Source organism: Camelus bactrianus, chromosome 19 (genome assembly GCF_048773025.1).
Source record: "Camelus bactrianus isolate YW-2024 breed Bactrian camel chromosome 19, ASM4877302v1, whole genome shotgun sequence".
Taxonomy (NCBI): domain Eukaryota; kingdom Metazoa; phylum Chordata; class Mammalia; order Artiodactyla; family Camelidae; genus Camelus; species Camelus bactrianus.
Window position 1 is genome coordinate 8195760 of NC_133557.1, and position 26999 is coordinate 8222758.

Below are 26999 nucleotides of genomic sequence, written 5' to 3' on the forward strand. Positions count from 1 at the left end.
AGAAACTAGTATCCATCAACTTGAGAAAGGCTCAATAAATTTACTAAATTCACATACTACTCAGCAAAATAAAACAATGAGTCTGCTCATTTTCTAAACCATGGTATCTTGGATCTCTAAGACACTGTGTTGAGGGAAAAGGATAAATTATAAGACAGTAAGTATATAGAGCATGAAACGATTTTTTCTGAAGCACACATCCATACACTAAAAACAATACCATACATTGCGTGTGTGTAAGGGAGTGTGCATGCCCAGGAAAAAGGTTTCAAAGGAGACAACTGCCTCTGGGGACAGGGCAAAAGGATTGGGGCTGTGGTTGGGGTGGTAAGAAACTTTGGCCTTATTTATAATTTATACATTAAAAAAAAGAGGAATGTAATCATTTACCTATTGTCCAATTAAAAATACCCAAGCAAAATTTTGTATTAAAATTAACAGGAAAAAAAGAGTTCTACTTTCGGGCTCTTCCAGGCACTGACATCACCTTTCTCATCCTCTGCCATCTCTGACCTCCTGGTTGCTCTTGCTCATCAAGAGAAGACTCTGGCACCTAGATCCTAGCCTCTCCCCTGCCTCCGCCAATGGCACTATCCTGGGTGACTCCCATGGTGACACAGATGACACATCCAGTATTGTGGGTCTGAGTCCTTCTATGCAGGGGTCTCCTCGAGCTCTCTTCGGGAAACCTGGGACTTCGTTATCACTGGCATCCGCTCCACTTCCAAAACGGCTAGTGGAGACATCCGCCTCTCCCTCTATCTTACATGTCCAGTGACTCCCATGAGCACCACTCTGACTGTTTGGGGATTGTTGATCCTTTTCCCACCTGTCTATCCATTAACTCTCTTCTGTCTGTCTTCACTTCCCTCCCGATCCCATTTTGCCAACACCCTCAACCCCCTTGTACCTCTCTGTGGCAAAATACACCTTTATTTTAATTTTTTTTTGTTTTTTTGGGGGGGGCGGGAGGGGAACCAGGTTTATTTATTTATTTACTGGAGGTACTGGGGATTGAACCCAGGACCTTGTGCATGCTAAGCATGCACTCTACCACTGAGCTATACCCTCCCCCCTCAAAATACACCTTTCGATGAACCCAAGTGTTGGCTTTCTCCATGAAATCACACACAATCATACCATGATAAATTCATGGTCATCATTCCAACAGGATCCTTAGTACTGCTCAGAAATCCCTCTCCATTTCTCCCAGCCCTAGAACTTGAACCAGTCTTACTCATGACTCCTCACTGTACCTCACTTCCTCAAACAGACCTGCTCTCCTCATTGTGTCACAGGGCACCATGTTTGTTCTCACCTCCACGGGGTAGTAGCTGCCTTGTCCAGTTCTTTTTTTTTGCCAGCTGGTGCATCCAGCCCCCCAAATGCTTCAGGTGTTGGTCATTAATTGCTCACAGCTACCCTCTTCCCTGGGAGGATTGTCCATGGCCAGATGGAGCCTCCATGAGCCAGAGATGCCTGGAAGATTAGGACATGCAGGACTGAAGCAGGGTTATTAAGTCTTGCCTCAAATTGAGACAACCCTGAGACATCATTCCTGCTTCAGATCTCCCCAGGACAAGCTGAGGTAGACTCCAGCTGAGGCTACATCTTGCTGAGCTCCATCCCCTGCCCTCTTCTTAAGAAGGGCCTTTAAATGCATAAAATAAAACAAATAGCATTACAAAGAAAACTCATTATATTGATATATAGTAATAATGATGATAATAATTTCTTAAAACTCACTTTGTAATATAGTACAATGAGTGCTGCTTTATTAATGCATCCAATAACAAAATCTAGCATTTGGTTAAATAATGTCAAAGTAGGGATGAGAGTAAATGATATTTCAAGATATCTGCCACAATTGAAATGTGATATGAAATATAATTTCTATTAGTGGCAAAGTTAAGGGAACTACAGGTAGCACTATAACTTCACTTTATATTCATAATGAAAGGAAACACTAAATTTCAGTTAGAGGCTAGTGAGAATAAAGGTGTGATTTTTTGATTTTCCCCATCCAACTTCTTGGTACTGATTTATATTTATGGATGCCTGGAGCTCTGTGGACCTCAGGTTAGGATGTCTGTACTGGAGAATTTATAGGCCTAGGAAACTGACATTTAAGTCACCCAGCCTCATACTGAATGCTCATGTATGCTTCCTAACAATTAGAAGGAACAAGATGGTTTAACCTCTCCCACCTTCCCAAGAGTATGGTTAAGGGTACCTTTCAAGGGTCCTGACTAAATGTCCCTCTTCTCAGGTAGTATCAGTGAGAGATGTCTTAATAGGGACTTGAAGTCCAGGAGAGCTCACCAAGTTCATAGGAAGAACACAACAGCCTCAGACAGTGATGATCCCACTTCCTCGGCCTGAGTCAACTGGTACACTTCATCAGTTCCTTTCACCCTTTTGACAGCCACATGGCATTTTATCAACTAGCAGATGCTGTTTGTCAGAACTGTGCAGAATTTAAGGATGGAAATAATGCTGTAGTTACCCTCAAGAAAATAAGTATTTTCTGGAATGAAAATTAGATGATCAGTGATTGGATCAAGATAGCATAGCTCTCTTCTTTCCCATCTTAAATTTCCTAAAGTAATGGAAAATATAGTTTCAAAAACCATAAATCTCCCAATTTTTCTCCCTCAGAAAGAGCAATAGTTGGAAGAGAAAAATGGTGGTGACGGCAGATGGAGTGTGGACGCTGGGACTAGGGAATGTGTGGAGGCAAGATGGTGCTGCTCTCTAGTTTTGACTGTGGAGATGGAGGAGTATGTTCTATTCATTATACATTGACAAATTATATTAGCTATAATATTAACAGCCTTTCACTTACACAGCACTTTTCATTTGTTCAAGTTTCTTTAAAAAAAATTATGTATTTTTTCCTGGGGGTAATTCGGTCTATTTATTTAGTGGAGGTACTGAGGATGGAACCCAGGACATCATGCATGCTAAGCGTGCACTCTACCACTGAGCTATAGCTTCCCCTTGTTCAAGTTTCTTACATTTTTATTATCTAATTTAAATCTTTTCACCCTACAACTGTAGAGAATGTCCTGCCTAAAAGAATGCAGAAAAAACTATGCTTAGTCCCCCAAATTAGAATGACTGCATTCTCTCCCTTGGGTGGGAGAATGCCCTGCACCTTTTCGGATGGATGAGATATACAAGTCACAAAGAACCTAGTTAGTGGTGTGTGTCATCTAGGGGAGCCTGTTAAACATGTATTTTCTGGGGCCTGAATCCTGATATTCAGATTCAGCAAGTCTGGGGTGAGCCTCATAAGCCTACATTTTAAACAACTGACAAGTGATCCAAAACCACACTTCCAGAATACTGGTTTAGGCAAATCCTCCTCTGTCATCTGTTTTAACAGGTCATTTGTAAACAGCACGTGACTGGAATTAAAAAAATCAGCCTGAAATTCTATTTTAGTCACACTTACATGCTTGAAGTAATTTCTGTCTCCAATTACGAGCCTGCTCAGGGGAGTTCAGGTCTGGGATATACTATTAGGGAAATAACTTACAGAGCAAAGAACAAGAACACATAGGATAAAACCACAAGGAAACTTGATGGGCTAGGAGACCGAAGAAACCAGACACACACACCTTCTCCCACGGACTGTATGGTATTTGTTAATGCCTTTAGTGTCTGACATACCACTGTTCAGTGAAAATTGGTTAAAAGAGTGACAAATACGTAGGCACAAAAACATTAAGAAAAGACAGATTCCCCAATACCGATTTTCAACTTGTTATTAAACTCAGGTCCTCACTGGATAAAAATGAAATCTCCTTAGATGTTTTGAAGTTTCAACATAAATTACATACGGTAACTGAAAATAAAGCAATTGACAAAGTGGTTGTGCGTCGCATCAGCCTCCAGGGGAAGGGTGAACAGAAGAGGATGAAAGAGGAGGAAGACAAGCGGGAAAGAGGACGAAGACGAGCGGGAAGGAGGTTTCGGTTGGAGGAAAAGAAAGAAGCGCGCGCAACCGCGCCGGACCGGAAATAGAGGTACCCGGCCGCTCCGGCTTCCGGCGTCACTTCCCACGCGACTTCCCACGGAGGACATGGCGGCCGTCAGCGGTGTCCGCTGGCTGACCCGGGTGAGGGTCGGGGCACGCCGGGGCGGGCGGGAGAGCGGCGGGTCTGTACCGGGCTCAGAAAAGTTTTCGGGATCTGAGGAGTCCAGACCCGACCTCACAGGCTTATGTGTCTGTCGTAGGCGCTGGTCGCCGCCCCGAACCCCGGGGCATGGAGGAGCCTGTGTACCTCGGCCGTGGCGCAAGCCGCCTCGCGCAGCCAGGTAAGCGCAAGTTGGGCTCCAGTCTCGCCCACGCCCCTCACTCCTCCTTTTCTGGCCTCTACCCCGCCTCCCTGTCCCGTTCCCTCCCCCCAGCACCCCTGCCCCCGCCCCAGCTCTTTCTCTGCTGGCTTCGCTCGCAGGCTGAGGACGTGAGGGTGGAGGGCGCCTTTCCCGTGACTATGCTGCCTGGAGACGGCGTGGGGCCTGAGCTGATGCACGCTGTCAAGGAGGTTTTCAAGGTGAGTGCCCTGGAGGAATCAGCCAGCAGGGACGATGGTGTGGGCTGCAAAGGGCTTAATTCGATCCTGACTCTGTGATTTTTGGCACCTGTCCCTGAAGGCTGCCTCTGTCCCAGTGGAGTTCCAGGAACATCACCTGAGCGAGGTGCAGAATATGGCATCTGAGGAGAAGCTGGAGCAGGTGCTGAGCTCCATGAAGGAGAACAAAGTGGCCATAATTGGTATGTGTGCTACCTTGCTATCCCGAAAGAATTATTTAAAATCTAACGAATAAAAGTTCATTAAGCTTTCCTCAGCTTGTTAATCCGTTAACTCTCCTTAGCTCCCACCACTGATTGGTGGCCATTTGTTCCTCTCCCTTGAGAACCCAGGAGTTGGGAGATCATGTCTATGCAGGAAGGCCCCAAGAATTTGGAGTCTGTCATGGGACTACATTGTGAGCCATCAAGTCTTAATTGTGTTTCTAGAATGCCACTTCTAGCTGCCTCTTTTCTTTTGTCTTTCTTTCTGCTTCCCTACTGTAATCGCCTCATTAGGTTTTTTTGGCTTTCACTTCTGCCCCTACAGTCCATTCTCTCCGTCTCCTCTCTTGGAAAGACTGGCATGACTTTGCCAGGCCCAGCCTTAGTGCAGGAAAATAAGTTCTTTATGAGCTGACCCTCGGCCTTTCTGCCTTCATTTTTACAACACTTGTTCTGTGTTTTGGTCCCACCAGACTGTGTTAGTTTCCAAATACATGTATTTTGATTTCTGCTTTTCCTTCTACTCACAGTGTTCTCCTTTTGGTGCCACCTGCCAGAACCTTCCTCCCTCCCTATGTTAGTTTCCTAGGGCTGCTGTAACAAATTGTCACAAACCTGGTGGCTTAAAATGGCAGAAATTTTTTTCTCTCACAGTTCTGGAAGCCAGCATCTCAAAATTAAAGTGTTGGCAGAGCTCCCTCTGAAGATATGGGGAGAATCCTACCTTGCCTCTTCCAGCTGCTGGTGGTTCCTGGCAGCCGCTGGCATTCCTCGGTGTTTCTTGGCTTGTAGATGCATCACTTCAATCTCTGCCTCTGTCTTCTATGGTTTTCTCCACTCTGTGTCTGTGTATCTGTTTCTCCTTTTCTTGTATAAGGACTTACCATTGGATTTAGGACCCACCCGGATCCAGTATGATTTCATCTCAAGATCTGTATTATATCTGTGGACACTTATTTTCCCAAATGAGGTCACATTTACAGGTTCTGGGGGTTAGGCCATGAACATACCATTTTGGGGGTCACCATTCAACCTAGTACACTCACTTAACCTAAGTTCTGGCTGAAGTACCAGCTGTTCTATGATACTGCCTGATGTTACCAGAGGGAATTTCTTCTCTGTGCTCCTAGGCATGTTGTTAATACCTTTCACATGTATTTATCATGTCTTTCATATTAACTGTCTTCCCCAAAGCATTGTTTGCCCCTTGAGGACAGGAGTTGTGTGTTGTGTTTTTTGATCGCTATCCCTAGTGCCTGACAGATGGTCGATACTCAGTGTTTGTTGGAAAGATGTCAAATAGTAGACACAGAAACATCCAGAAGGGTCACAGATCCCCGGCATTGTTTCTCAGCCTTGAACCCAGGCTCTTCGATAACACGAGAAATTTTTCCCCTTTTAGGTCATTTTAAAGTTTCAACATAGAAATATAGTAACTAAAAATAAAACAGTGGACAAAATATTTCTCACTCTGAGTATATTATTCTCCTTTCCCCCTTGTCTCCAGAGGCACTTAAGAGCCACTTGTTTGGGAGTGGGAGATGGGAGTCTGGGTTGCATTATGTCACTGAGGGGATTGGCTGCCAGTCTGGGTTCCCTTGGGCTTGGCCTGTGACTGACAGCTCTCCCCCGTGATTCTGTTTATGCAGGAAAGATCCATACCCCAATGGAGTATAAGGGGGAACTAGCTTCCTATGATATGCGGCTGAGGTAGGTGGTGGAGGGCCCGTGGTCAGTGGGGGTACTGGGGCCCCAGGCACAGTGCTCATGACTCTGCCCCACCCCCAGGCGTAAGTTGGACTTGTTTGCCAACGTAGTCCACGTGAAGTCACTTCCTGGGTACAAGACTCGACACAACAATCTAGATTTGGTGATCATTCGAGAGCAGACAGAAGGGGAGTACAGCTCTCTGGAACACGAGGTGAGGGCAGGGGTGAAGGTGGGACAGAGGCAGAGCTCCTTTGTGCCTCCTTTCCAGTGTCACCCAGTTGCTTCTCTCTTACACAGAGTGCGAGGGGCGTGATTGAGTGCTTGAAGATTGTTACTCGAACCAAATCTCAGCGGATAGCGAAGTTCGCCTTTGACTATGCCACTAAGAAGGGGCGGGGCAAGGTCACAGCTGTCCACAAGGCCAATATCATGTGAGGGATGTGATTTGTGTGGGGTGGGTTCCTGGGAAGGTAGCCCCTGCACTTTCTTGGCTGAGTCTGTTCCCTTTGGCTCATGGACAGGAAACTTGGGGATGGGTTGTTCCTGCAGTGCTGTGAGGAAGTTGCTGAACTCTACCCCAAGATTAAGTTCGAGACAATGATCATAGACAACTGCTGCATGCAGGTGAGGCCTCCCGTCTCTGTTCTCAGTGCTGAGTGAGGGCAGCGAGTGGGGTTTAACTTCTGTACTCTGTGCCCACCATTTTGCCCCCCTCCCCACCAGCTGGTGCAGAATCCTTACCAATTTGATGTGTTGGTGATGCCCAATCTCTATGGGAACATTATTGACAATCTGGCAGCCGGCCTGGTTGGGGGAGCTGGTGTGGTCCCTGGGGAGAGCTACAGTGCAGAGTATGCAGTCTTTGAGATGGTGAGTGAGGTCACCTCTGCCCTCTGTGTGCCCTTCTTCTGAACTCAGGTCCCCCTGATAGCTCTCCCCCAGTGTGTCCCCTTCCTCTGTGATCCTGGCCTGCTCCTGTCCCCAGCCCTTGCATCTTCCCAGTGCCTCTGACCTAACCTTTCTTCTAATGCCCTTTCCTGACTGCAGTCTCTGCAGAATGTCTGCTCCCAGTGACTCTGGGCTGCTCCTCTCTCCACAGGGCGCCCGGCATCCATTTGCCCAGGCGGTGGGCAGGAATATAGCCAACCCCACAGCCATGCTGCTGTCAGCTTCCAACATGCTGCGGCACCTTAAGTAGGTCCTGGTGGGTGGGAGGCTTCTGGGTGTTGTCCCAGGGAGCACAGGTTGGGAAATTGGGGACGACGGAGCAGGGATTCTCAGTTTCTTTCTGTGCACATTGACAGTCTCGAGCATCACTCCAACATGATTGCAGACGCGGTGAAGAAGGTGATCAAAGTTGGCAAGGTGAGTTTAGAAAGGCTGTGGGGTTTAGGGTCTCAGCACTACTTTCTGGGGAACCTGAGTTGGGGCCTCTTTTCCCTCCGGGTCCCCAGAGCATCTGCTCTCTGATCTTGCCCCGTTCTTATCAGGGCTGTTCATTTCCCTTCTCTTGGCTGTTTCATCCTCTTGGTTCTCCTCTGCCTCCTGGTTCCCACCTGCTATTTTCTCTTTCCTGCTCCATCCATTGGCTCTTTCATTGGCCGTCTTAATGCAGAACTTGCAGCTTTTCCTCTGGGGGGATGTTGGAGCAGAGGGAGAACAGTTGGCAGGATGAGGCACCAGTGTCACTTTCTCCACACCTGGAAGCCCATTCTCATCTGCCATTTCCCTGCCATCTTTGCTCCTACCTGGTCTTGTTTCCTCCTCGGCATCCTCCTCCCGGCTCTGATCTGCGTCTCCCATCTCACTCATGCTCGGCCTCCCACCTCACCCAGGCCGCAGTGGGGCTCACTAGTGGCTCTGGCCCTCAGAAGACAGGAGTGGACTGGTCTGCTTTTCTAAACCTGGCCGCTTCCTTGCGTCTCTGCTGCATTGCTTCTTTCTGGCCTTGTCTTCCCTCTTTGGATTCCATTTCCATCACACTGCCCTGCCTCCGCCTTCATGGGCTCTCTTCTCTTCTCCCCCACGGCTGTTGCCGGTGGTGGCTGTAGGTACGGACTCGAGACATGGGCGGCTACAGCACCACAACCGACTTCATCAAGTCTGTCATCGGCCACCTGCACCCCTATGGGGGCTAGAGTCCTTTATTCCCTCCAACCTCACAAGGACCACACCACACCTCCCTTCAGTACAGTGGACCAGAGAAGAGCCCTTAAACCTCTAGACCATAATCACCTTATGGGCAGAGCCTAGGTTGTCTGGGGCTGGCTTCCTTAGGGGACTGTTAGGTGGTGGTGGGGTTAGGGGTGGGGCTCAGGCCACAGGGATGATTGCAATTCTCCCCTACAGGTTCGAACTTCTGACATGGGTGGCTATGCCACCTGCCAGGACTTCACTGAGGCTGTTATTGGCGCCCTGTCCTACCCATAGGCCCCACCCACACCCATGTAAGGTGTTTTCAATAAAACATGGTATGTCAACTGTGAACTCTGAACTTGTTTTTATTTACTGGGATATAGGGGGTGGGCTGGGAAATATTATGCAGGAAATGTCCATCCTAGTCTTGCTGGGATAGCTTCCGGAGCTTTTTCTTTTTCTTGGAGCCACTGTTCTTGGCAACAGCGGGCTCCTCAGGTCCACTGCTGAGTGTCTCCTCCTTGGACAATTTCCTCTTTTTCTTGGGGACACTCTTATTTCCTGATTCTTCAAGGTCACTAACCGGTTCCTCTTTGGGGAAAGATTTCTTCCTCTTGGGAAGACTTACATTGCCAGCTGTCTCTTCAAGATCACTACTAACCAGCTCCTCCTTGGAAAAAGATTTCTTTTTCTTGGGTTTGGAGAAAGAGACAGATGGGTCTTCCATTCCATTTTCCTGAGGAACCTCCTGGGGCTTTTGTTTTTTCTTCTTTTTGGGTTTTTCACTTGTCTCCTGACGGGGGAAAGGGGAAAACGGGCATGGAGCAGTGTCATTCACTGTATGAACACCCCCCCCCCCGAAACTCCAGCTGGTAAGTAATCAGGGCAGAAAGACTGTGGAAGTGGTGTTAAAATTGCCCACTGTTTCTGGGATTTTTAATCGTATGGCTATAGCCCTGGAAGTTCACCTCAAAGTCCCCCCCGCCCCCCACCGACTAACCTGGAGGGTGGAGAGAACACACAGTGACCTAAGCCCATCAAGTAGAAAACCCCGCCATGCAAGGTTCCAGAGGGGATCCCAAAACACTGGCAAATTGGGTACTGTGACAAGCCCAGGGAGAATGGTTCAATGGAGACCTCCCTGCCCTCATCACCATGAAATGTTACCACCTCTGGACACATCTGAGAACAAGCGGAGCAGGAATTTACACTACTCCTGGTTGAGGACTCCTGGGAGACAGCAGAGGACAGAACACACTCGCCCAAGAACAGTGTTGCTACAACCAGCTCCCTGGGCTCTTGAGTGAGCTCTCTCAGCACCTATATCCTTCGTATAGAATCAAGACATAGTTTCAGGTTTCAGGTCCTTACTTCAGTCCAAAAGCCTGCACTCCAGACCATGACTTGAGGTGGCATATCCTTTGTTCTGCTGTTGAAAATCCTACACCTAGAATCTTGCCTACTGACCTCACACTCCTCCGGAGTACTACTGTTCTCTGAAGAAGCCAGGGCCATTGCAGCCAGCCGTTTCTTTTCCTTCTTCAAGCGTTTCTTCTCCTGTTTCTCCAACTTCCTAGTGATCTCAGCAGCCGCTTCCTCTGCCTGGCCAAAGAAAAGTGCTGAAAAGGCTCTCAAGAACCCTTGCTCTGGGGCCTCTCCTGGCTTTATTGGATCAGGCTCATTAAATCAGTTTTTTTGCCTCCACTCTACAAGGTCAGGCTAAGAGAGCTCATCACCTCCAACAGCCAGCATCGCTTCTCCCCCACCTAGCAAAGCTCAAACTCACCTGCACCATCGCCTCCTTCATGACATCCAGATTCTTTCGTGGAATCTCTCCAGTCTCATAGAAGGACAGCCGCTCCTCGACTTGTTCTCGAAGCTTCTCCCCAAATACACTGGTGGGCACCTCTGGATGTATGTATATGTGGGTAAACAAAGCCTGTCAGCCTGTAAAGTGACAAACTAGTCCCCACCCCCAGTATTCCCTCTACCTTCAGCTTCACTCAGACCCAGAGTATCAACACTCACTAGGTGAACTGCTGTTGACGAAAAATATTGCCATCATTGTAGAAGCTGCTAAGGTAGTCAGCCTCCCCTCCCTCCAACCGCCAACTCCCTCAACCCATACCAGAGAAGCAATCAATTCGTGAGGCAATGCTGCATTTGTTTGCCAGGTATCGGGAGATGCGGCCTTTGTTCTTGGCAGCTGCTCGGCCAATGAAGGTAGAGTGGAAAATAAGTCCATATTTTGGGGTATTACCCCTTGTCTTCAGGGCTCTGGGAGAAGAATATTCAGTGGAGACTTTTAAGATCAGAAATTTCAACCCTGTTAGCCAAGGCAGCTCCTCCCCTTCCTTTTCCCTCCAGTTTCCAGAGTGAGCCTTAGGCCAGGTTGGGTCTCTACCCCACCTCATGCCAACCCACAGCTCCCAGAGGCAGACGGAAGGCATCCAGTGTCGCTGACCTGGAAACTTGGTCCCTTTGCTGGGCCCAGGGAATCACTCAGACACCAGGACTGGCCATCACCCCCATAGCAGAGGCCTGTATAGGTCAGGGAGCCCTGGTCAGCCATCACCGTGATCCCCAAACAAGCAATGGGCACCAGAAGTGGCACCTGAGTGTGGGCAGGTGCCCTCACTGGTACCTGAACAGGGCCTTTTCAGCCCCAAGGATCTGCACTGTGGATGCTGGATACTTGGCCAGGTTGGTGAGACTGCCAGCGTGAGCAATGAGACGTGCACCTACCTGGAGAAAGAGCCAAGGAATTAGAGGAACTGGAACTGCCAACCTACCAACTGTGTAATCCTGCTTCACCTCCTCCCCATCAAGTACAACTGGGGAAGATACGATGGGTCAGCAAGTATAACAGTATGAATATGCACGGTAATTCCTTAATCCCCCATTTTCGTGTTCCCCGTGACGCACCGCTTCCCCAATTAGGGCCGACAGGCTGGGGGCTACTTGGCTCATCTTGGATCGCAGATAAGTGTGTAGGCTTTGGCGGTACTCTGACAAAGACACCACACGACTGGAGAAGCTCTCGATGTTTATCAAGTCAATGGCTGATATGTCCATGCCTAAGGGACACCAAGTGTGAATGCAGGAGCCAGGTATTCAGAGCCCCGTACCTTATTTTGGCTGCCAGGCTCTGTACTGACCCATGGAGGACCTCGAGGCATCCAGAATAGCCTTAGCCTTGGCCCCATCCATTGTCAGCTCCTCCAGCTTCTCCAGCTTTTCTTCATTCAGCTCCCTTCGGTTTCCAATGAACTGAGCAAGGCGGCAGTATGTGGCATTGTCATTGATGATCTTCACCAGCTCGGGAAAATGATACCCATACCACTCCCTGCAACGAGCCACAATCACTCCCTGGCCCAGCTGCCATGTCTCAAATAAAGCTACAGCCTAGTCCTCTCCATACCTACTCTTTGCCCGGAGGAAAAGGGAACAAGATAGATCCAAAACCTTAACTCCATGTCCCCCCATTCACAATACAGACCAGGCAAAGGGCCTGGGCTGAGGTGTACATGGGGTGGATTCACTCTGCCTCCTCTTTCTATACAGTCAGTGTAAGAACACAGCCTGTGGTAAGCACCAGGAGGCCCAGCCCTACCCCACAGGTTCTACCCACAGGAGCTAGTCCTGATCTCAGGGTTCAAAATTAGCTAAACCACAGACCAAAGACCTTGTTTCTCAGGGGCTGCCCCTGCACTTTACCTGACACGCATGGAGAAAGTATTGATGTCCTTATCCAGCTGGTCCAGAAGGCTAATGGACTGGATAATCATATTGTCCACCCGGTTCACATTAAACTTAACTTTGGCACGAGAATAGCTGTGCCCCAGCCCCAGCTGGGCTTTACAAGCAGACAAGTCGGTCAGACCTTTCACCAGGTTGTGGAAGTGCAGACGAACTCCTGGAGGAGAGCAAGACTGTGAGCAAGGAAAAAGGGCTCTGAACAAGCTCCTGCACCCATGGGTAGCAGCCAAACAGGAGGGCTTCTCAGAAGCAACCTTAAGCACCCTAACAAGTTCTGGAAGACCCTTACCCCAAAACGTCAACAATGTTAGATGGGGGGAAGGGCATAGCTCAGCGGTAGAGCACATGCTTAGCATGTACAAGGTCTTGGGTTCAATCCCCAGTACCTCCGTTAAAAAATAAACCTAATTACCACCTCTCCAAAGAATGTTAGTGGGTGGTCTCACCTCTCAGGATCTCGGCTATCACACCTCCAGTCTGGCAGTTGTATCCTAACTCCTCTTGTATAGCAGCACCAATCTTGGGGTCCCCAACCCCCAAGAGTACTTTCTTCTTTTTGGCTGGCAGGTGAGTCTCCAAGAGCAGGCGGAGGTCCTCATGAACAACACCTCAGGGCAAAGAACAGAGCTCCCACTAACATGCGGAAGGATGCTTAAATCATAAGAGATCCTTGTCCCCTCAACTGTTGATTGAGAGACCGATCTGACATTGGTCTCACAGAGCATGCTAGGATGGCATGCCTATATCCCTCCCCTTCAGGCTTTGCTCAGAGACATGGAGACATCAGTGATTACACTCAGGGGATTGACAGATTCAAGTCATCACTGCAAAGCCTGCACAGGAAGAAAAGGATTCTGGCCTAGTAAGTATGAAAGCTTAAAGCATACCTACAGCACAAAGTAGTCAGTATCCAATTTGCTTTCTGGGACCTAACCTCTTTCTCTTGGCTTTTGGTATCAAAATCACCCTTTCCAGTCAATTTAACAGAGAAGTAGAGAACTACGTGATTGGATTTAGCCTACCAGCCTCTGCCAGCTATGAGATTTCATTTAAGCATCACTTATCAGGGCGAGGGTATAGGTTGGTGATAAGAGTGCATGCCTAGCATGCCCAAGGTCCTGGATTCAATCACCAGTACCTCCATTAAAAAATAAACCTAATTACCTATCCCCCCAAAACTAAAATTTAAAAAATTTTTAAAAAGCCACTTATTACAGTGCCTTCAGGAAATAAAGCCTATACATCTTGGATTGTGCACTTTAAATATAACATTTAGTCATATTCACCAGACCTTGAGCTCTGTGAAGGTTATTTAAAATTACAACCTGTTCACATCAGGTACTTCCCACCACTGGGTATTATCACAAGCTCCCTAGCCTAGGAGGACAAGAGTGGCAGAAACTACATCTCGGCTTCTCTCTCTAAAATACTCAGTGGCCAACTCACCTTCAGACACAGCGTTGGCATTTTCCAAGGCAACCTGAGACGAGGAAAAGGGACAAAAGGCCACGAGACGAACGATGTTGTGGAACTTGCCCAGATTCAGCACGCACTCCTCCACCTGGGGGGAGAAACAGTAGGTGGTTTCCTTCCCTTGCTTTTGCCTCTAGGGCGCAGTAAAACAGCAGCAGCTCTCAGACTTGAACACACGAAAGTACCAGCCGAACGCATCATGGGTCCTAAGTCCCGGTTCCGCTTTATCGGTATGGGGCGGCGTTCAGGCTTGCTTTTAAATGCTCCTAATGTGATTCTAATCACGAATGCAGGTGAGGACCCCCTGGTCCCGAGCCCTCGGGCCCTGCGCACCCCACAACGCGCGGCCGGCCACGTGGGAGCGCGCAGTGCATGCTGGGGCCCGCGCGGCCCGAGGGGCTGCGGCGCAGTTGCTGAGGCCACCGCGTCCACCCACCTGCGGAAGCAGCAGGCTGATCTCCTCCACCTCCTTCAAAGCCAGAAGCGCGTAGCCGACCGCGTGCTCGAACAGCACGTGTAGCAGCACCTAGAAAGGGAGACAAGGCGCGAGCGTTAGCGGGGCCCCCGAGTTCGCCCTGCCCGGCTCCCGGGGCAGACCCCGGCCCCGGCTCGGGCTCCAGCCCAAATTCAGGCCCGAATCACGGCCTCCGCATCACCCGCGCCCAGCAACCACTCCTCACCATGGCGCTCGCTCCCGGCCCGGCTCGCACTGCGGCGAGCAGGCTCTGGCGCGCTGAACCGGGCTCCGGAGGCCACGCCCCTGCGGCGTCGGCCAATCAGAAGCCGGGGACGATACCTTTCCGGGCCTCGGTGGGGGGTTCCGCCGGGGTGGTACGGCCCGCGGGGCCGAGGCTGGGGCGCGAGCGCGGGCGGGCTGGCCTTTTCCGGTCTCCGCTGTGGCGCGGTTACCTTGGACACTCAGGTCGGGCCGGGCCCTGCAGGCAGCCAAACGGTTTGGAAAGGCACTTTTCTGCATAACTGTCCAGTCCTTCATGTTTTCATCATATAAATTATAGGCAGCAGAGCTGGGTGAAATCCGGGCGGGAGGCCCAGCGCGGGCCGCGGCGACCTTTCCCAGCGGAAACTTGCGGAGCCCGCTTGCCGCAGCGCCGGGGACCTCGGGACCCGTGCCCGCCCTGCACCCCACGCCCCAGGACCCCTTCCTCCCCACCTGCTGCTCGTGGGCAACCCTCTCCGGAGCCCGGGGTCTGGACGCCCTTCCCTCCTCACCTGGGCGGAAGCGGGGCCTGCGGCGCGCTGGGCAGACCCTGATGCAACGTGATTCCTCGTGACTGGCTCTGTGCTTTTAAGTTGTATTTTATTTACTTACTTTAAATGAGGGAGGAAGGTGATAAGTAGGAAAGAAGGACGACCCCACTTCCTTCTAGGTCGGTTTCTCGTTCCCCTGCTTGGACAGAATCCTGCTCCTTTTGCCGGGCCACGTGTTGCTGGCCCTGGTGAAGGGCCCTGAATTCTTAACGCCGGTTAGTTCTGAGTGAACTGGAGCTGCTTCCCTGTCCTCGGGGGCGGCTTTGGACACTCAGGCGACTATTTTGAAATTAATTTTGCTATAAAAATTAATGGTGGAGTTATAGTAATAAACAAAAACCTGGCTACCCACAAATAGTATATATGCTAGTAAATTTAAAGGTATTTTAAGGGGATTTTTATAATTTAAATTCCCATAGCTGAAGTGCATTTATAAATTTAAGATATTTTCTTCTTAAGCAGTTCATCTACTTGACAAAATCCAAATACTGAGCTCACTCTTAAAACCTAATAGGTTAAATTTTAAAATACTGGTTGATTAATCTTAAAGTCTCAGTCTCAATATTCCTTACAAATGTGCTTACATTTTATTACATGTACCCACTTACAATGATGAGTCGGAATCAGTTACTCCATTTTACGTTTTGGAATGAAATTCCAAAATTACAACATCAGTATGTTAAATTTTCTGAAACATAAATGCCAAATTAAATAAAAGTTTTGGAAATGTAATGGAAAATATTGATGCTGTGACTTTGATTTACCTCATTATTTCTATACTTAATCCTAAATATTCCTGGGGTTACAGGTGTTTATCTCCTGCAGTAGGGGGTTTCAAAGGAGAAGTTGGAATCCATTAATGAATTGCAGAATTAACTTAGACATTATTGGCCAGCGTTAAAAAAAATAGGTTGAAAGAATATAGGAAATAATACTATGTTACATAGAATAAGGAGTACTGATTTGTAAAACTTTTGTCTCAGTTCAACATTCATACGTATACATATGTATAAACATACACATAGACAGGTACAAATATATTTAGCATATAAATGTTATTTAAATGCACGTTACTGGGGATTAGATACAAAAAGCCTGAGAGTCACTGAGCTCAAAGTTGACCACAGTCATATTTTGGATAGATTTGAGTCCTCTGGTTATAAAGGAACTGTGCTAAAGCAGTTTGCTAACAAGTGGCTAAAGAAAAGTGCACTTCAACTAGCAAGACAGAAAGGCTTATGATTAGATGCAGACATTGGCATGAACATTAAAAATATTTCTTCAGCTTCCTTACCTCCCTCTCTTTACTAAACTGTCTGCCCTGATACTTCCTAATCCTGACCCGGATGGGCATCTCTGCAGCATGTGATGTCAAAGACCATACCTCCCTTCCCTTTGAGTTACTTGGTAGCTTCACTGAATTTTGGGATGCATTGTTAAGCAGCAGTAAATATTACTCAGTCAACAAAACTGGGTTCAGACTCCAGCTCTGCTACTTACCATGTGACCTTAAGTTAATCACCCAACCTTCCTGAACTTTCTTTTGCTGAGTGAAGATGGAGGATCCATTCATCCCTTCAGTAAACATTTTACTGAACGTCTACTAGAGGCCAGGTGTGACGCAGGTGTGGTACCTGGCATGTAGTAGGAACTCAACAAATGTTAGTGGACTTTCATCTTGCTGTTTTGTCCCCTTTATCAGTAAACAGCACGACAACATTTCATTTTACATATTCTCTGTTGAACTCTGATGAGTTCTCCCATCACCTCCCATAGAATCTACTAAAACCCCATTTTTTTATACAACCAGCTGCTCTGATTCATTTCTATCACTTTAGCCATTAACTTATACATGTAGACAGGGCATCTCTAAACAGTTTAGTTTCACATGGTAAATCAGTTATGCATTCCATTTTCCAACTTCTGGTAGCAGTAGATGGACAGTTTACTGATTAAACATCAGAACCTGGAAAATATGTTCAGCGTGTAAACTTGCCAATGATTGCTATCTCGTTTGTTTTCTGATTTAAAGTGTTGCCAAGAGCCTTTCAGATGTCCTCTCTCTTCAGCTCTTTTCTAGATGGCGCTGGGTTTGTGAGAGCACTCTCAGCCTGGCTGAGGGAAAAGGGGGGAATCTCAGTTCTTTGTGCTCAGGTTCCTGTGCTGTGTCTTGGGACCCCATTAAGCCCTGCTGTAAAATGCTGCTGGGGACTGGCTCCTGGGCCTGTGCACTCTATCCTTTGAGACACACTAATCTCAGCCAGATGTTCAAAATCTCTGAGCTCTGGGTCTCCTTACTTCAGGCCTTTAGTGGTTCCATGCCAGGTGACACCCGTGTATTTCCTCACTGCATGGTTGTTGGGATCACCTGCCTGCCACATGCAGGCAGGGAGGACCAGGCTCATTACCAGAGCAACTTTGATCCTAGCCCTTCCCTCATGAATGATGGATTAGCTTTCCTGTGCTGTATGACCATTGCATTGGGCTGAATGTCCCACCCCTAGAGCAGGGGTCAGCCAAACTATGACCCTGGGACCAAATCTGACCTATGGCTTGTTTTTGTAGGGCCCAAGAGCCAAGAACAATTTTCATATTTTTAAAGGATTAAAAAAAAATAGTATGTAACAAAGGCTATATGTAGCCCACATAGTCTAAAATGTAAATTTGAACTGGAGAACATTATGTTTTCTGCAGCATCTAAAGTTGTGATCTTTTTATCCTTAATGTTTATTTTTATCTTCTTTTTTAGTTCAGTTTTCTCAGAAAATATTTAATCTTACCTTTTCAAACAATGAACTTTGATTTTGTTGATTGTCTCTGTTGTATGTTTATTTTCTTTTTAATTAGTTTTTGCTCTTATATTTATTATTTCCTTCCTTTTACTTGTTTGGCTTTATTTTGCTGTTCTCTGTTTCATTTCTTAATATGGATGTTTGGCTCATTGAAACTTTTCTTCTTCAATATGCATTTCCCTCTACTGTTTTAGTTGTATTCTGCAAATTTTGACGTGCAGTATTTTCATTATAATTCAATTCCAAATTTATTCTAGTTTCAATTATGATTGCTTCTATGACCCATACATTGTTTAGATGGATATTAAAGGCTGAAGTCCTCTTTGCTTTCCATTGTGGCTTTCTAAGCATTATTTCCTCCTCTTTCTCTTCGAAAAACCCCAGCCACCCATCACTGCCTGGTTGCATCTGATTTTGCACTGGTGAGGACATTACTTACTTTTTGGATGAGGAGGCAAGATGCTGTTGATCAGAACAATTTGGGGTGCCCCAAGCAGTTGGGCTTCCTAACCTCAGATTTCCTACTGTGGTTGTGTTGTTCTGGCTTCTGTCAACTTCAGCCTAGTTCTTTAAGTGCTGGTGTGGCCCTGAGAGCTGGCATCACTCTACATGTATTGGACCCAGGGGACTCATTTTAGGCTGCAGACACTTCACTAACAGTAAGATTGGAGTGGTGGCGGGTGGTGGGAGGAGTGAGCAGGGAAATGAGCCCAGAGCTACATTTATTCACCTTCTCAGAACCCAGACTAAGCAGTGCAATTCAGCTGGTCTTTTCTGGGGACCCTGAGAACACAGGCAAGTTTTGAGTTAGTGGGCACCTGGGGAGACTGTGTGGTCTAACATCTGCAGATGAGGAATTAGCAATAGCTGTCGGTGTTCAAGAAGCTACAGAATCAATCAGTTTTTCCATTCACTTAAAAAAAAAGTTTTTGTGTACCTATTGCATGCTACATATCTTTCTAGGTGCTGGGGATACAGTAGTAAACAAAACTAAGTCCCTGCCCACATGGAGTTTACATCCCAGGGGGAGACAAAAATCAAGTAAATCAAGTAAATATGCCATGCATCAAATGTTTGTAAGTGTTAAAGAATGTTGCATTGTTTTACAGAGGCTGGCAGTGAGGAGGCAACATTCTGGGCAGAGATCTTAAGCAAGAGGATAAGCAATGCAGGGACCTGGGAGGATAATAAAAGCAGTGCTACTACTAACCCATGACCTCTTACTTCCGAGACTGTAATAATGAAGTGGGGAAGTGCAGCAGTGTGAGAGGCTGACCAGAAGCAGTCCGGGCTAGGGTTCCCGAGAAAGACTTCATGGCTGGAAGGGAGTTTAGGTATTCATAGAAAGATGTGTAGGTCATTTGGAGATGGAGGGTGGAAAGTTAGTGGAAGCAAATGCCAGAGAGAAGAGAAGAAACTGCTAGAGATGTAAGACTCACCCTGGTCACTAGTCGGTCACAATACTAAAGGCTGTAGGTAAGACCTCGAACATTGAACAAAGGCTGGATGAATGGCTTGGGTCTGATGAGACTCTTGTTATCCATAAAGCAGTGTTTGATTGGAGAGTAGTTGGAAGGTGATATGCAAGACCGATTTCCCAAAAAATTCCAGCTGGGAAGATGTCCTGCCTGGGCAGCAAGTCGACCGGGAGCTGCGGGTTTCCTGGGGGTGCTCCAGGCTCCAGCCTTGCAAAGTCACGTGGGGCCTTTTCTTTCTCTGTGTTCACCCATTGGGAAGGACAACACACTACAGCATCCATTCCTCTTTTATTTAGGGCAGCCTATGGCTCACTGTGTCATTCTGGTGTAAATCAACCCAGAGTTTTTACTACGGAAGTGAATGTGCGGTTTAGTACCAGGGACTGGAGAGCGTCAGGAAAGGAAGTTGCATGAAACAACCACAAGATGGCGGCACTGCACTCATTTGATGCGAATTTTTCACATCAAATTTCAGAGGCTTCTAGCAATTCCTAGGCCAAAGAAACCCTGCAACATTCTTTGGTAATGAGTTACACATATATGCAACATTGCTTTCGACAGAGGCAAGAAAGGGAAGCATTCTAGGAAGATCATTCAGGAGTCCAGGAGAAAAGCTTTGTTCATTCAGTGCCGAGCCTGAGGATGTCTGTGCTGACATCTGTTACTCACTGAGCAGTCAGCCTAATGCGTGGCACTTAGTCTCACGTGCGTCAGATGCTTGTTGAAACTTCACAATAGAATTTGGAGGTTAGGTTTATATGGCTCATTCTCCAGACACAGTCGGCGGTAGAGAGATCGGGCACGCTCTATATACCTCACCTGCCCAGCTACGATCTTGGGCTTTTCTTTACATTTTCCACAAGTCTGGCACAAGACTGCGGACAGCTGTCTTTAGTAGGAATCCTCAGCACTCAAAATCAATTCCAACTTACACTCACACACCTGGTGATTTCGCCCTTGAAGACTGTATTTCCTGGGACCCAAAAGGGATAAAGTCCATACACACCCTATCCTTAGGTTTTAAATGTATCCTTTGGAAATAGCACATGGAATTTTAAAATATCCATCTGATAATTTTTGTCTTCTGTCTGGAGGGTTTGGTCCATTTGCATTTATTTTGATTCCTGATATATTTTGATTTATTTCTGTTGTATTACATGCTTTCTATTTGTTGGGCTGGTTTTTGTTTCTTTGTACCCATCCCCTTTTCTTGGAGGCACTATTAACTTAAGATCACTTAAAATTTTCCATTTGAGTTTTTTTAAACACACAGCTGGCATGGGGACTTAGACCCTCTGTGTGAGGGCTGCCTTGTGGATATAAATTCTCAAGGGAGATTTTCTCCTCCACTTTCTGCTGGAGTCGAGAGAGACTAATGTTCCATTCTGTGTGGCGGGTTTATTCCTTCTTGTCCCTTCTAGAGCATGTGGAACTTTGGTGCGCCAGCTTTGGCTGGGGCTCTACAAAGCCTATGTGAGTCGAGGATCACCAGTGTCATGGATGCACTTGGTACCCTGCCCAGGTCCGCCTACTGGCTGGTGCATCACTTCCAGTTTTTGTGAGTGTGTGAGTCACAGGGCGATCAGGCGTCCCCTTGATCTTCACCAGAAATGTGTTCCTACCTACGCGACTCTGTGCAGTGGCGCTCCTTATGGACATTGAGCGTGTAGGTTATTAGAAATGAAAGATCAGCCTGTAAAACTGCCTCTGACAGGTAAGATTCAGGGTCTGTTTCATTTCCCTCCAGTACGGAATGCACAGGCAGATTCGGGTAATTCCAGTAAGATACCAGTTATATTTCTCTGGAGAAACTGTTAAATAGACTTTCTAGTTCAAGTCATTCTTAGGTGAGTTGAGGAAAGAAAGAAAGAGAGGAAGGAAGGAAGAATGGTTTTCATGCCTGATGACCCCTGGACAGGCTGAATAGCGAAGCTTTAAGATGGAATGAGCTGGAAGGTCAAACCCGAGAATGCAGGCATGAAGGCAACCTTTAAACTGTTTTCTCACAATGCATCCCAGCTGTAAAGCACCCTACATCAACACCCCTCCTCTCACCTATGCCCTCCTCCTCTACCCAGCTCCCTAGCTCGCTGGAAGCTTCCTGCGTCTTGAGGGTCCCAGGAGCCACCAAGCCTTGCCCAGTAGGTGGCGCTGGCAGAAGCCTGGGTCCCAACATGAGCTCCGTGAGAAAAGCCTATGATGGTGGGCCCGGCGCAGCTCCTCCCCGCAAAGTCTGGAGCCGAAGGAAACAGCTGTGAGTTCAGGTCCAAGCCGCCTGAGCCAGGATCCTGGGGAGTCCCCGCCCTCCTAAAGGGTGGATGAAGCCTTGGTCCTCCTGTTTTGGTTACCAACAAGGCCTGAGATTGAGTAATCAAAGTTCCCACATTCGATGAGAGAAGAGAGGAAGAGAGAACGACTGGGGGCTGTGAGCCAATGGGGCCCGAGGATTAACCCCAGGACGCGGCTTCCGCCAGTCCCCATGGTCAGTGGCGAGGTCTCTGAGCACTCTTTCCAGAGGCTGACCTCCAAGGATGAGCCTGAGGCCGGGCTTGGCCAGAGCCTGTTCTGGCGCCAGGGGACCGAGATATAGGAAGGTGCTGAGAGGCGGGCGGCACAGCCTTGCCCGCAGAACTGGAGGCCTCAGGGCCCTGTGCCTTCTGGTCGAGGGTCTGGCTTTGGCTGGCAGAGTGACGCATGGTCCCTGGAAAATGAACAAGACAAGAATGAGAATGTGCAAGGCTTCACTACAGCTTCCTGGTATGGACTTGGACCTCTCTGGAGCTGCCCTGTACTGTAGGTAGATTTCAGTCCGATCTAGTGATGTGAGATGTGAGATGTGAGAAGGGATCACCCTCAGGCATCTAGGGGCACCTAGACCTAATTTCGGCATAAACAGACGCGTTGGACAAGTAGGATCCGCTGGCTGGAGAACTAGACTTTGAATGCTGCTCTTAGGCTAGATTCTCTGAGCCTGGTTTTTCTTGAGAATAAAATTGGAGCAATAATAACGACAGCCTCCCAGGCAGCTACCAGGGTCAGATACGACGAGAGGAAGGCTTGTGGGAGCTGTTTGGACCAACCCCAGGACAGTGCTCCTGGAACTCAGATCCATTTCCAGCTCTTTCACTCACTGTTTCCTTCCTCCCCTCACTCCAAGTTGGGGGCAATTCCTGGCTTGTTCTTCACCAAACCCAGTTCCTGGGCCACAGAAATGGAGTAAGTTTCCATTGTGGATGGTGTGATCTGTGGCCAAAGTCCAGGCTTTGATGTGCACCAAGTCCATATGTGTCCTCTAGGCTCCTCCCCGCCCCAGCTCGATGCAGGTGCCGTCACAGGATGGACAGAGCCAGGGCTCCCCACATCATCCCTTGAGGAGGAAGTAGCCATCAGGTGGAAACATATTTGGACCCTATGCTGAGTGAGGAATACATTTGTATTGTGTTTGAGCCATGAGCTGTCTTAGGCCTTTCTGTTACAGCAGCTGGTGTCATTCTAGGGAGTACTTCAAGAAAGAGGAGACAAATGAGGGCAGGAATAGAGGCTGCTGGAGTTTTCTAGGTTAAAGGCTGACCACCTTCCTCAGCACTCCCCCACACCCTAGTCCCACCGACGTGTTCAGATACACTTTCATTGCTTTAAAAATCAAATACCGCAATGGTGATTCATCAGCATACAATCGAAAGAAAGAGCTTTACATCTGTAACAAACATTCAGAGTTGGAGAGGGGCAAACTTTAGACCAGCAGCCAGCAAAGAGGAGGGACAGGAGTGGGTGCAGTAGACAGGGATGCTGGGACTCTGGGGACACCAATGGTCCACTGTCAAACCAATGCAAGTTTCCTGGTTTCTCAGAGAAAATGTTTTATAAACCTATTTTTTCCCCTTCCATCAGTGTCCAAACATGTCCATTTCATTTTTGATCTTGTTTCTGTTGGTGATATTACAACAAAATATCACCTTTTTTCCATTTCCTGCCCCATAGGGAAAAACTAGGTGATTAGGTGATTTCAAACATTTTCCTCAGCTCCACACTAAGTGGTTTTCCTCTCTGAACCAGTCTTTCAGGGCATCAATGGCTGGACTGCAGCTAATCTTACTGACAAGAGCATCTGTGGCTTTAAAAGGCCTTCCATATGTTTTGGAGACGCATCGGGAGTAGGTTCTGTGTTAACACAGACCTCCTGTCCTCTTTTGGCTACATCCACTTGTCTGTGGTTTATTTCAGTACCATCCCAGGATCGACAAAGGTCTGCACACAGGTGCCCTTGTTTCTCCTGATCTGCCTCCCCAGTCACTCTCTGCACTCCTGGAGCTCAGGGAAGTAGTGCTATGGGCTTAAATTCTTCTTGGTTCTGTTTCCTAGAGTCTTGCCGATGTCTTGTAAAGGCATCAAATCAGTGATAAGTAATTTCTGCACTAAAAAGTCTAACTCCTAAACCACCAGCCTTTTCTTGTGCATCTCATTCAACAGCCTCATCCAAGGCCAACATTACAGGATACTGACTCTGTTAAATTTTAACACAGGAGCAATCCTTGGAAGACGGGATCTGCTCAGAGATGGTTGGTCTCTTTCAGTTTGATCCCTCCTCACTCCTAAGGTGGAGAGAGGTGGTCTGTGACTACTCCCCTTTGAAGCTCGGTGACACCGTCTTTGGAATGTATGTGGCCTTTTCTCACCCTGTTATTCCAGCTATTCCAATCCTGCTCTTCTTTCAGAGAATACACACTGGTTCTGGTGGGAGTAGAGGCTCCCAGATGCAAATCTCCCTGTGTCTCTTCCTAAAGAAAACACTCAAAACAACGTGGAGAACAAACACCTCCTCCATCCCTGGCAGCTGCAATTCACATCAGCCAACCTCCAAGCATCTTAAAGGGATCTGGGTGGGACACCCATCGTGCTCCTCCATCAGGTTAAGTAGCCAGACATTAAGAGCATAGGACGTGGGAAATGACAGGTTCAGGAAGGAACGTGAAGACAAGACAAAATCATCCAAGAAACGAAGACAGAATAACGAAGAACAGAAAGAACTGTCACCCTAGAAAATGTAGTGAGAGACTCAGGGGATAGAATGGGGGAGACAAGCCTGGTATTTCCCCCATTTTACAGCTCCTCCTCCTACCAGCTTACATTCATTAGTTCTTTCTCTATGCCAGGAAGTCTGTGAAGCACATCACAGGCATAATCTCATCTCATCTGCACCATCCCACGAGGTCGGCGCTATGATTGCTCTTATGTTAATCTGCCCGACTTCATACGGTCAGATGTCTGATTTCAATCCCAAATCCATCTGATTCCACAGCCTATGCTTTATACTTTCCCAGGTAGCCTTGTAAAAAGCAACCATCAATGAAATAGAATTTACCTTCTTTGGGGAGTTGGAGCTGGGTGGAATTTTTGGAGTTGCCATTAGCTGTCTCCTCTGAATCTCTGGCTGTGGCTCTGCCTTTGACAGATTTGTGGCTCTTCTCAATTTCACGGAGCTGCAGGAAAAAAAAAAAGTTGATCTTGAGCAGGGAAATGGGGTTTTGAGGTTCAGAGCCCAGGATGGTGAGCTCTAGAGGGCAATCACCTTAAATCGCCGGCTCTGGTCCCCACCACTGACTGGAGAGGCACCTGGGACTCAGGTTTGAACAGCATTTGAAAGAACCTTTGGCCAGAGGAGGACAGGACAGGAACTCTGCCAGTCTGGTACTTCAGTGGTTTTCTATACCTGGGCAGGAGGACAGTGGGAGCACCAGAAGGAAGTATGGGTGGGGAACTGACAGTGAGGCTGATGAAATTAGTTCCAGAAGAGGAGGCGAGGAAGCCAGGAGGACAGGGCTTAGGGAAAGTTGGGGTCCACCCTTTACCGTGTGTAGGAGGTCGGGGTGGGGGCTGGGAGAGCGGAGGCTGTCAGGGTGTCAGCTGATGTTGAGACAGGCTGCCCGAGCATGGAGAGGACTTAGGTGACAACTTGGGCCGTGGGGCACGAGCAACATGTCGTTTTGACAATACTATTTTCTTTAATATTTCTAGTACTAGTTTTAATCTGTAAAAATTATTGTGGGTACTGGTTTTTATTATATATGAACATTGGGTGAATCCATTGAGTTTCTCTTGTACTTCTGCAACCTCTCAAAATTTAAGTCATTAGTGTCATGTACTCCCAAATACCCTCAGAATGTAAATGCAGGTCTCTCAGGGCTGCTTCCTCGCATACGGCTACTTTTGGATTTGGTTTAGAAGAAAGTCATTTAAAGAACACAATTGGGCTTGTAGCCAAGGAAGAGCAGAACTAACACCACGTGGGAACCGCCTCCCTCACTCTTGAGCTTATGTCCTCTGGCCCTGCCCACCCAGAGGTAAGTGTTCGAGAGGTGTTGCTTGTGCCCAAATAGCTCATTAAGTCCCCATCTCACGGTCCTGAGCTAGTTATGGCTACTACTTATTACAGATAAATTTGCTTTTGGCCCAGAAAACTTGCTAATAAGCAGAGATAAGAAGGGTAGAGTAAGAAAGAAAAAAAAAAGAAAGAAAAAAACAAACAAAAAACTCCCATGAAAGACAAAGAAAAACAAACAAAAAGAAAAAGAAAAGAGAAAAAAAATAGTAGAGTAAAAATAACTGCTAACAATTTGAAGCTTTTGCAGGAGCCTTCATCCAGCCTACATGAGAAAGCAGAAGAAATGTTATGCTTCCCCTGCAGGTCAAGTGGCTCCAAGAAGTCTGCACTTTGCTTTTGCCCTTTGATCGTGAACCCTCCCGCCTCCCCTTTCCCTTAACATAAAAGCAGCCTGAATTTTATTGAGTTAAGATGGTTCTCTAAGACTCTAGTCCACCACCCTTTTGGTTTGCTGGCTTTCTGAATCAAGTTGCCATTTCTAGCCCCAACAACTTGGCTCTCGATTTATTGGCCAGTCGTGCGGCGAGCGGTATGAGCTTGGACTCCATAACAGGCTCACAGGGCAAATCAGCAAAAACCAAAAACGTTAACATTTTTTTGATTGAAAACTCCCGTCAGACTCACCGCTTGGATTTTCTTCCTCAGCTGGGCATTAGATCGGGAAAGACTTTTGGAAACTGAATTCAGGTAGTAGATGGCCAGGCTGCAAGAGAAAAGCATGCTCCTGGGGCACTGTGATCTTGAAAGATGACAAGAGCTGGATGCCTTTCTTGAGGAATCACGGCAGGCTTCCTGGAATAGGTGTCCAGGCTTTGCCTCTGGGCAGGGTGGAGGGAGGTCCTACCATCCTAAGTTCCCCAGTTAACATGGACAAGATCTTGGGCATCCCTGTTCTCTATTTTACTCAATGTGGAAATGACCTACACATCTCTAGCCCACTCCACATCTGACTGGTTTTGATGAAACCTTATGAAGCAGAAAGGACGACTCCCCTCTTTACAGATTGGTATCCTGGAATTTAGAGGGGTGAAACAATTTGCCCAAGGTCACCCCCTCTATTAGAACTTGTCGGAGCCTGCATTTGACTCCAGGGCCCTTGCCACCAGCTTCAAGTGCTGAGAGAGGAGGGAGAGAGGAACTAAGTGACCTGCTCCACGTTGGCCTAGAAACAAGTGCGTCGACCCCGAAGGGTCTCT

General features: G+C 47.6%; 3 protein-coding genes and 5 non-coding genes across 10 annotated transcripts in view; 1 reads left to right on the forward strand and 7 right to left on the reverse strand.

The window, feature by feature from the left end:
• Positions 1-4046: 4046 nt before the first annotated feature.
• IDH3B (isocitrate dehydrogenase (NAD(+)) 3 non-catalytic subunit beta) lies at positions 4047-9001 on the forward strand. 3 transcript variants are annotated; one of them, XR_836574.3, is made up of 13 exons: positions 4047-4123; positions 4243-4323; positions 4464-4562; positions 4663-4783; positions 6454-6514; positions 6593-6725; positions 6812-6945; positions 7036-7138; positions 7238-7384; positions 7614-7708; positions 7819-7879; positions 8566-8767; positions 8864-9001. XR_836574.3 is itself a non-coding variant. In XM_010972786.3 (12 exons), the coding sequence occupies exons 1-12, from the start codon at positions 4088-4090 to the stop codon at positions 8942-8944; spliced, it is 1152 nt and encodes a 383-aa protein (XP_010971088.1). In that variant the 5' UTR covers positions 4047-4087; the 3' UTR covers positions 8945-9001. The 3 variants fall into 3 exon arrangements, 2 of the variants coding, with proteins under 2 accessions (XP_010971088.1, XP_010971087.1); XM_010972786.3 differs by lacking the exon at positions 8566-8767; XM_010972785.3 differs by lacking the exon at positions 8864-9001 and having other exon boundaries at positions 8566-8842.
• Positions 8998-14628, reverse strand: NOP56 (NOP56 ribonucleoprotein). The gene is made up of 12 exons (XM_074347032.1): positions 14563-14628; positions 14319-14408; positions 13856-13970; positions 12856-13017; positions 12368-12566; positions 11809-11996; positions 11576-11727; positions 11295-11395; positions 10779-10927; positions 10437-10558; positions 10118-10252; positions 8998-9443 (listed from the first exon to the last, which is right to left on the reverse strand). The coding sequence occupies exons 1-12, from the start codon at positions 14563-14565 to the stop codon at positions 9072-9074; spliced, it is 1788 nt and encodes a 595-aa protein (XP_074203133.1). The 5' UTR covers positions 14566-14628; the 3' UTR covers positions 8998-9071.
• Positions 10320-10391, reverse strand: LOC123613611 (small nucleolar RNA SNORD57). The gene has a single exon (XR_006720981.2). It is a non-coding gene; the product is annotated as a small nucleolar RNA SNORD57 (small nucleolar RNA).
• On the reverse strand, positions 10650-10720 carry LOC123613612 (small nucleolar RNA SNORD56). Its single transcript, XR_006720982.1, has one exon. It is a non-coding gene; the product is annotated as a small nucleolar RNA SNORD56 (small nucleolar RNA).
• Positions 11147-11232, reverse strand: LOC123613614 (small nucleolar RNA SNORD86). The gene has a single exon (XR_006720984.1). It is a non-coding gene; the product is annotated as a small nucleolar RNA SNORD86 (small nucleolar RNA).
• On the reverse strand, positions 12123-12254 carry LOC123613613 (small nucleolar RNA SNORA51). Its single transcript, XR_006720983.1, has one exon. It is a non-coding gene; the product is annotated as a small nucleolar RNA SNORA51 (small nucleolar RNA).
• On the reverse strand, positions 13172-13239 carry LOC123613610 (small nucleolar RNA SNORD110). Its single transcript, XR_006720980.1, has one exon. It is a non-coding gene; the product is annotated as a small nucleolar RNA SNORD110 (small nucleolar RNA).
• A 7273-nt stretch (positions 14629-21901) lies between the features above and the next one.
• TMC2 (transmembrane channel like 2) overlaps positions 21902-26999 on the reverse strand; it is a 50550-nt gene continuing 45452 nt past the window's right edge. Inside the window, exons 16-18 of the mRNA XM_074347033.1 lie at positions 26428-26506; positions 24784-24901; positions 21902-22122 (exon numbers count right to left, since the gene is read on the reverse strand). Coding sequence (XP_074203134.1) covers positions 21905-22122; positions 24784-24901; positions 26428-26506 — 415 coding nt within the window. The 3' untranslated portion in view covers positions 21902-21904. The remainder of the gene's footprint in view (positions 22123-24783; positions 24902-26427; positions 26507-26999) is intronic.

Bases quoted from the DNA above. Each gene is read 5' to 3' on its own strand.
- IDH3B (XM_010972785.3), top strand. From the start codon at position 4,088: ATGGCGGCCGTCAGCGGTGTCCGCTGGCTGACCCGG. The intron at 4,124-4,242 runs GTGAGGGTCGGG...TGTCTGTCGTAG, and splicing joins GTGTCCGCTGGCTGACCCGG to GCGCTGGTCGCCGCCCCGAA. The intron at 7,880-8,565 runs GTGAGTTTAGAA...TGGTGGCTGTAG, and splicing joins AGGTGATCAAAGTTGGCAAG to GTACGGACTCGAGACATGGG.
- NOP56 (XM_074347032.1), bottom strand. The intron at 13,018-13,855 runs GTGAGTTGGCCA...CTTTGCCCTGAG, and splicing joins TGCCAACGCTGTGTCTGAAG to GTGTTGTTCATGAGGACCTC. The intron at 10,928-11,294 runs GTACCAGTGAGG...TTCTTCTCCCAG, and splicing joins GCTGAAAAGGCCCTGTTCAG to AGCCCTGAAGACAAGGGGTA.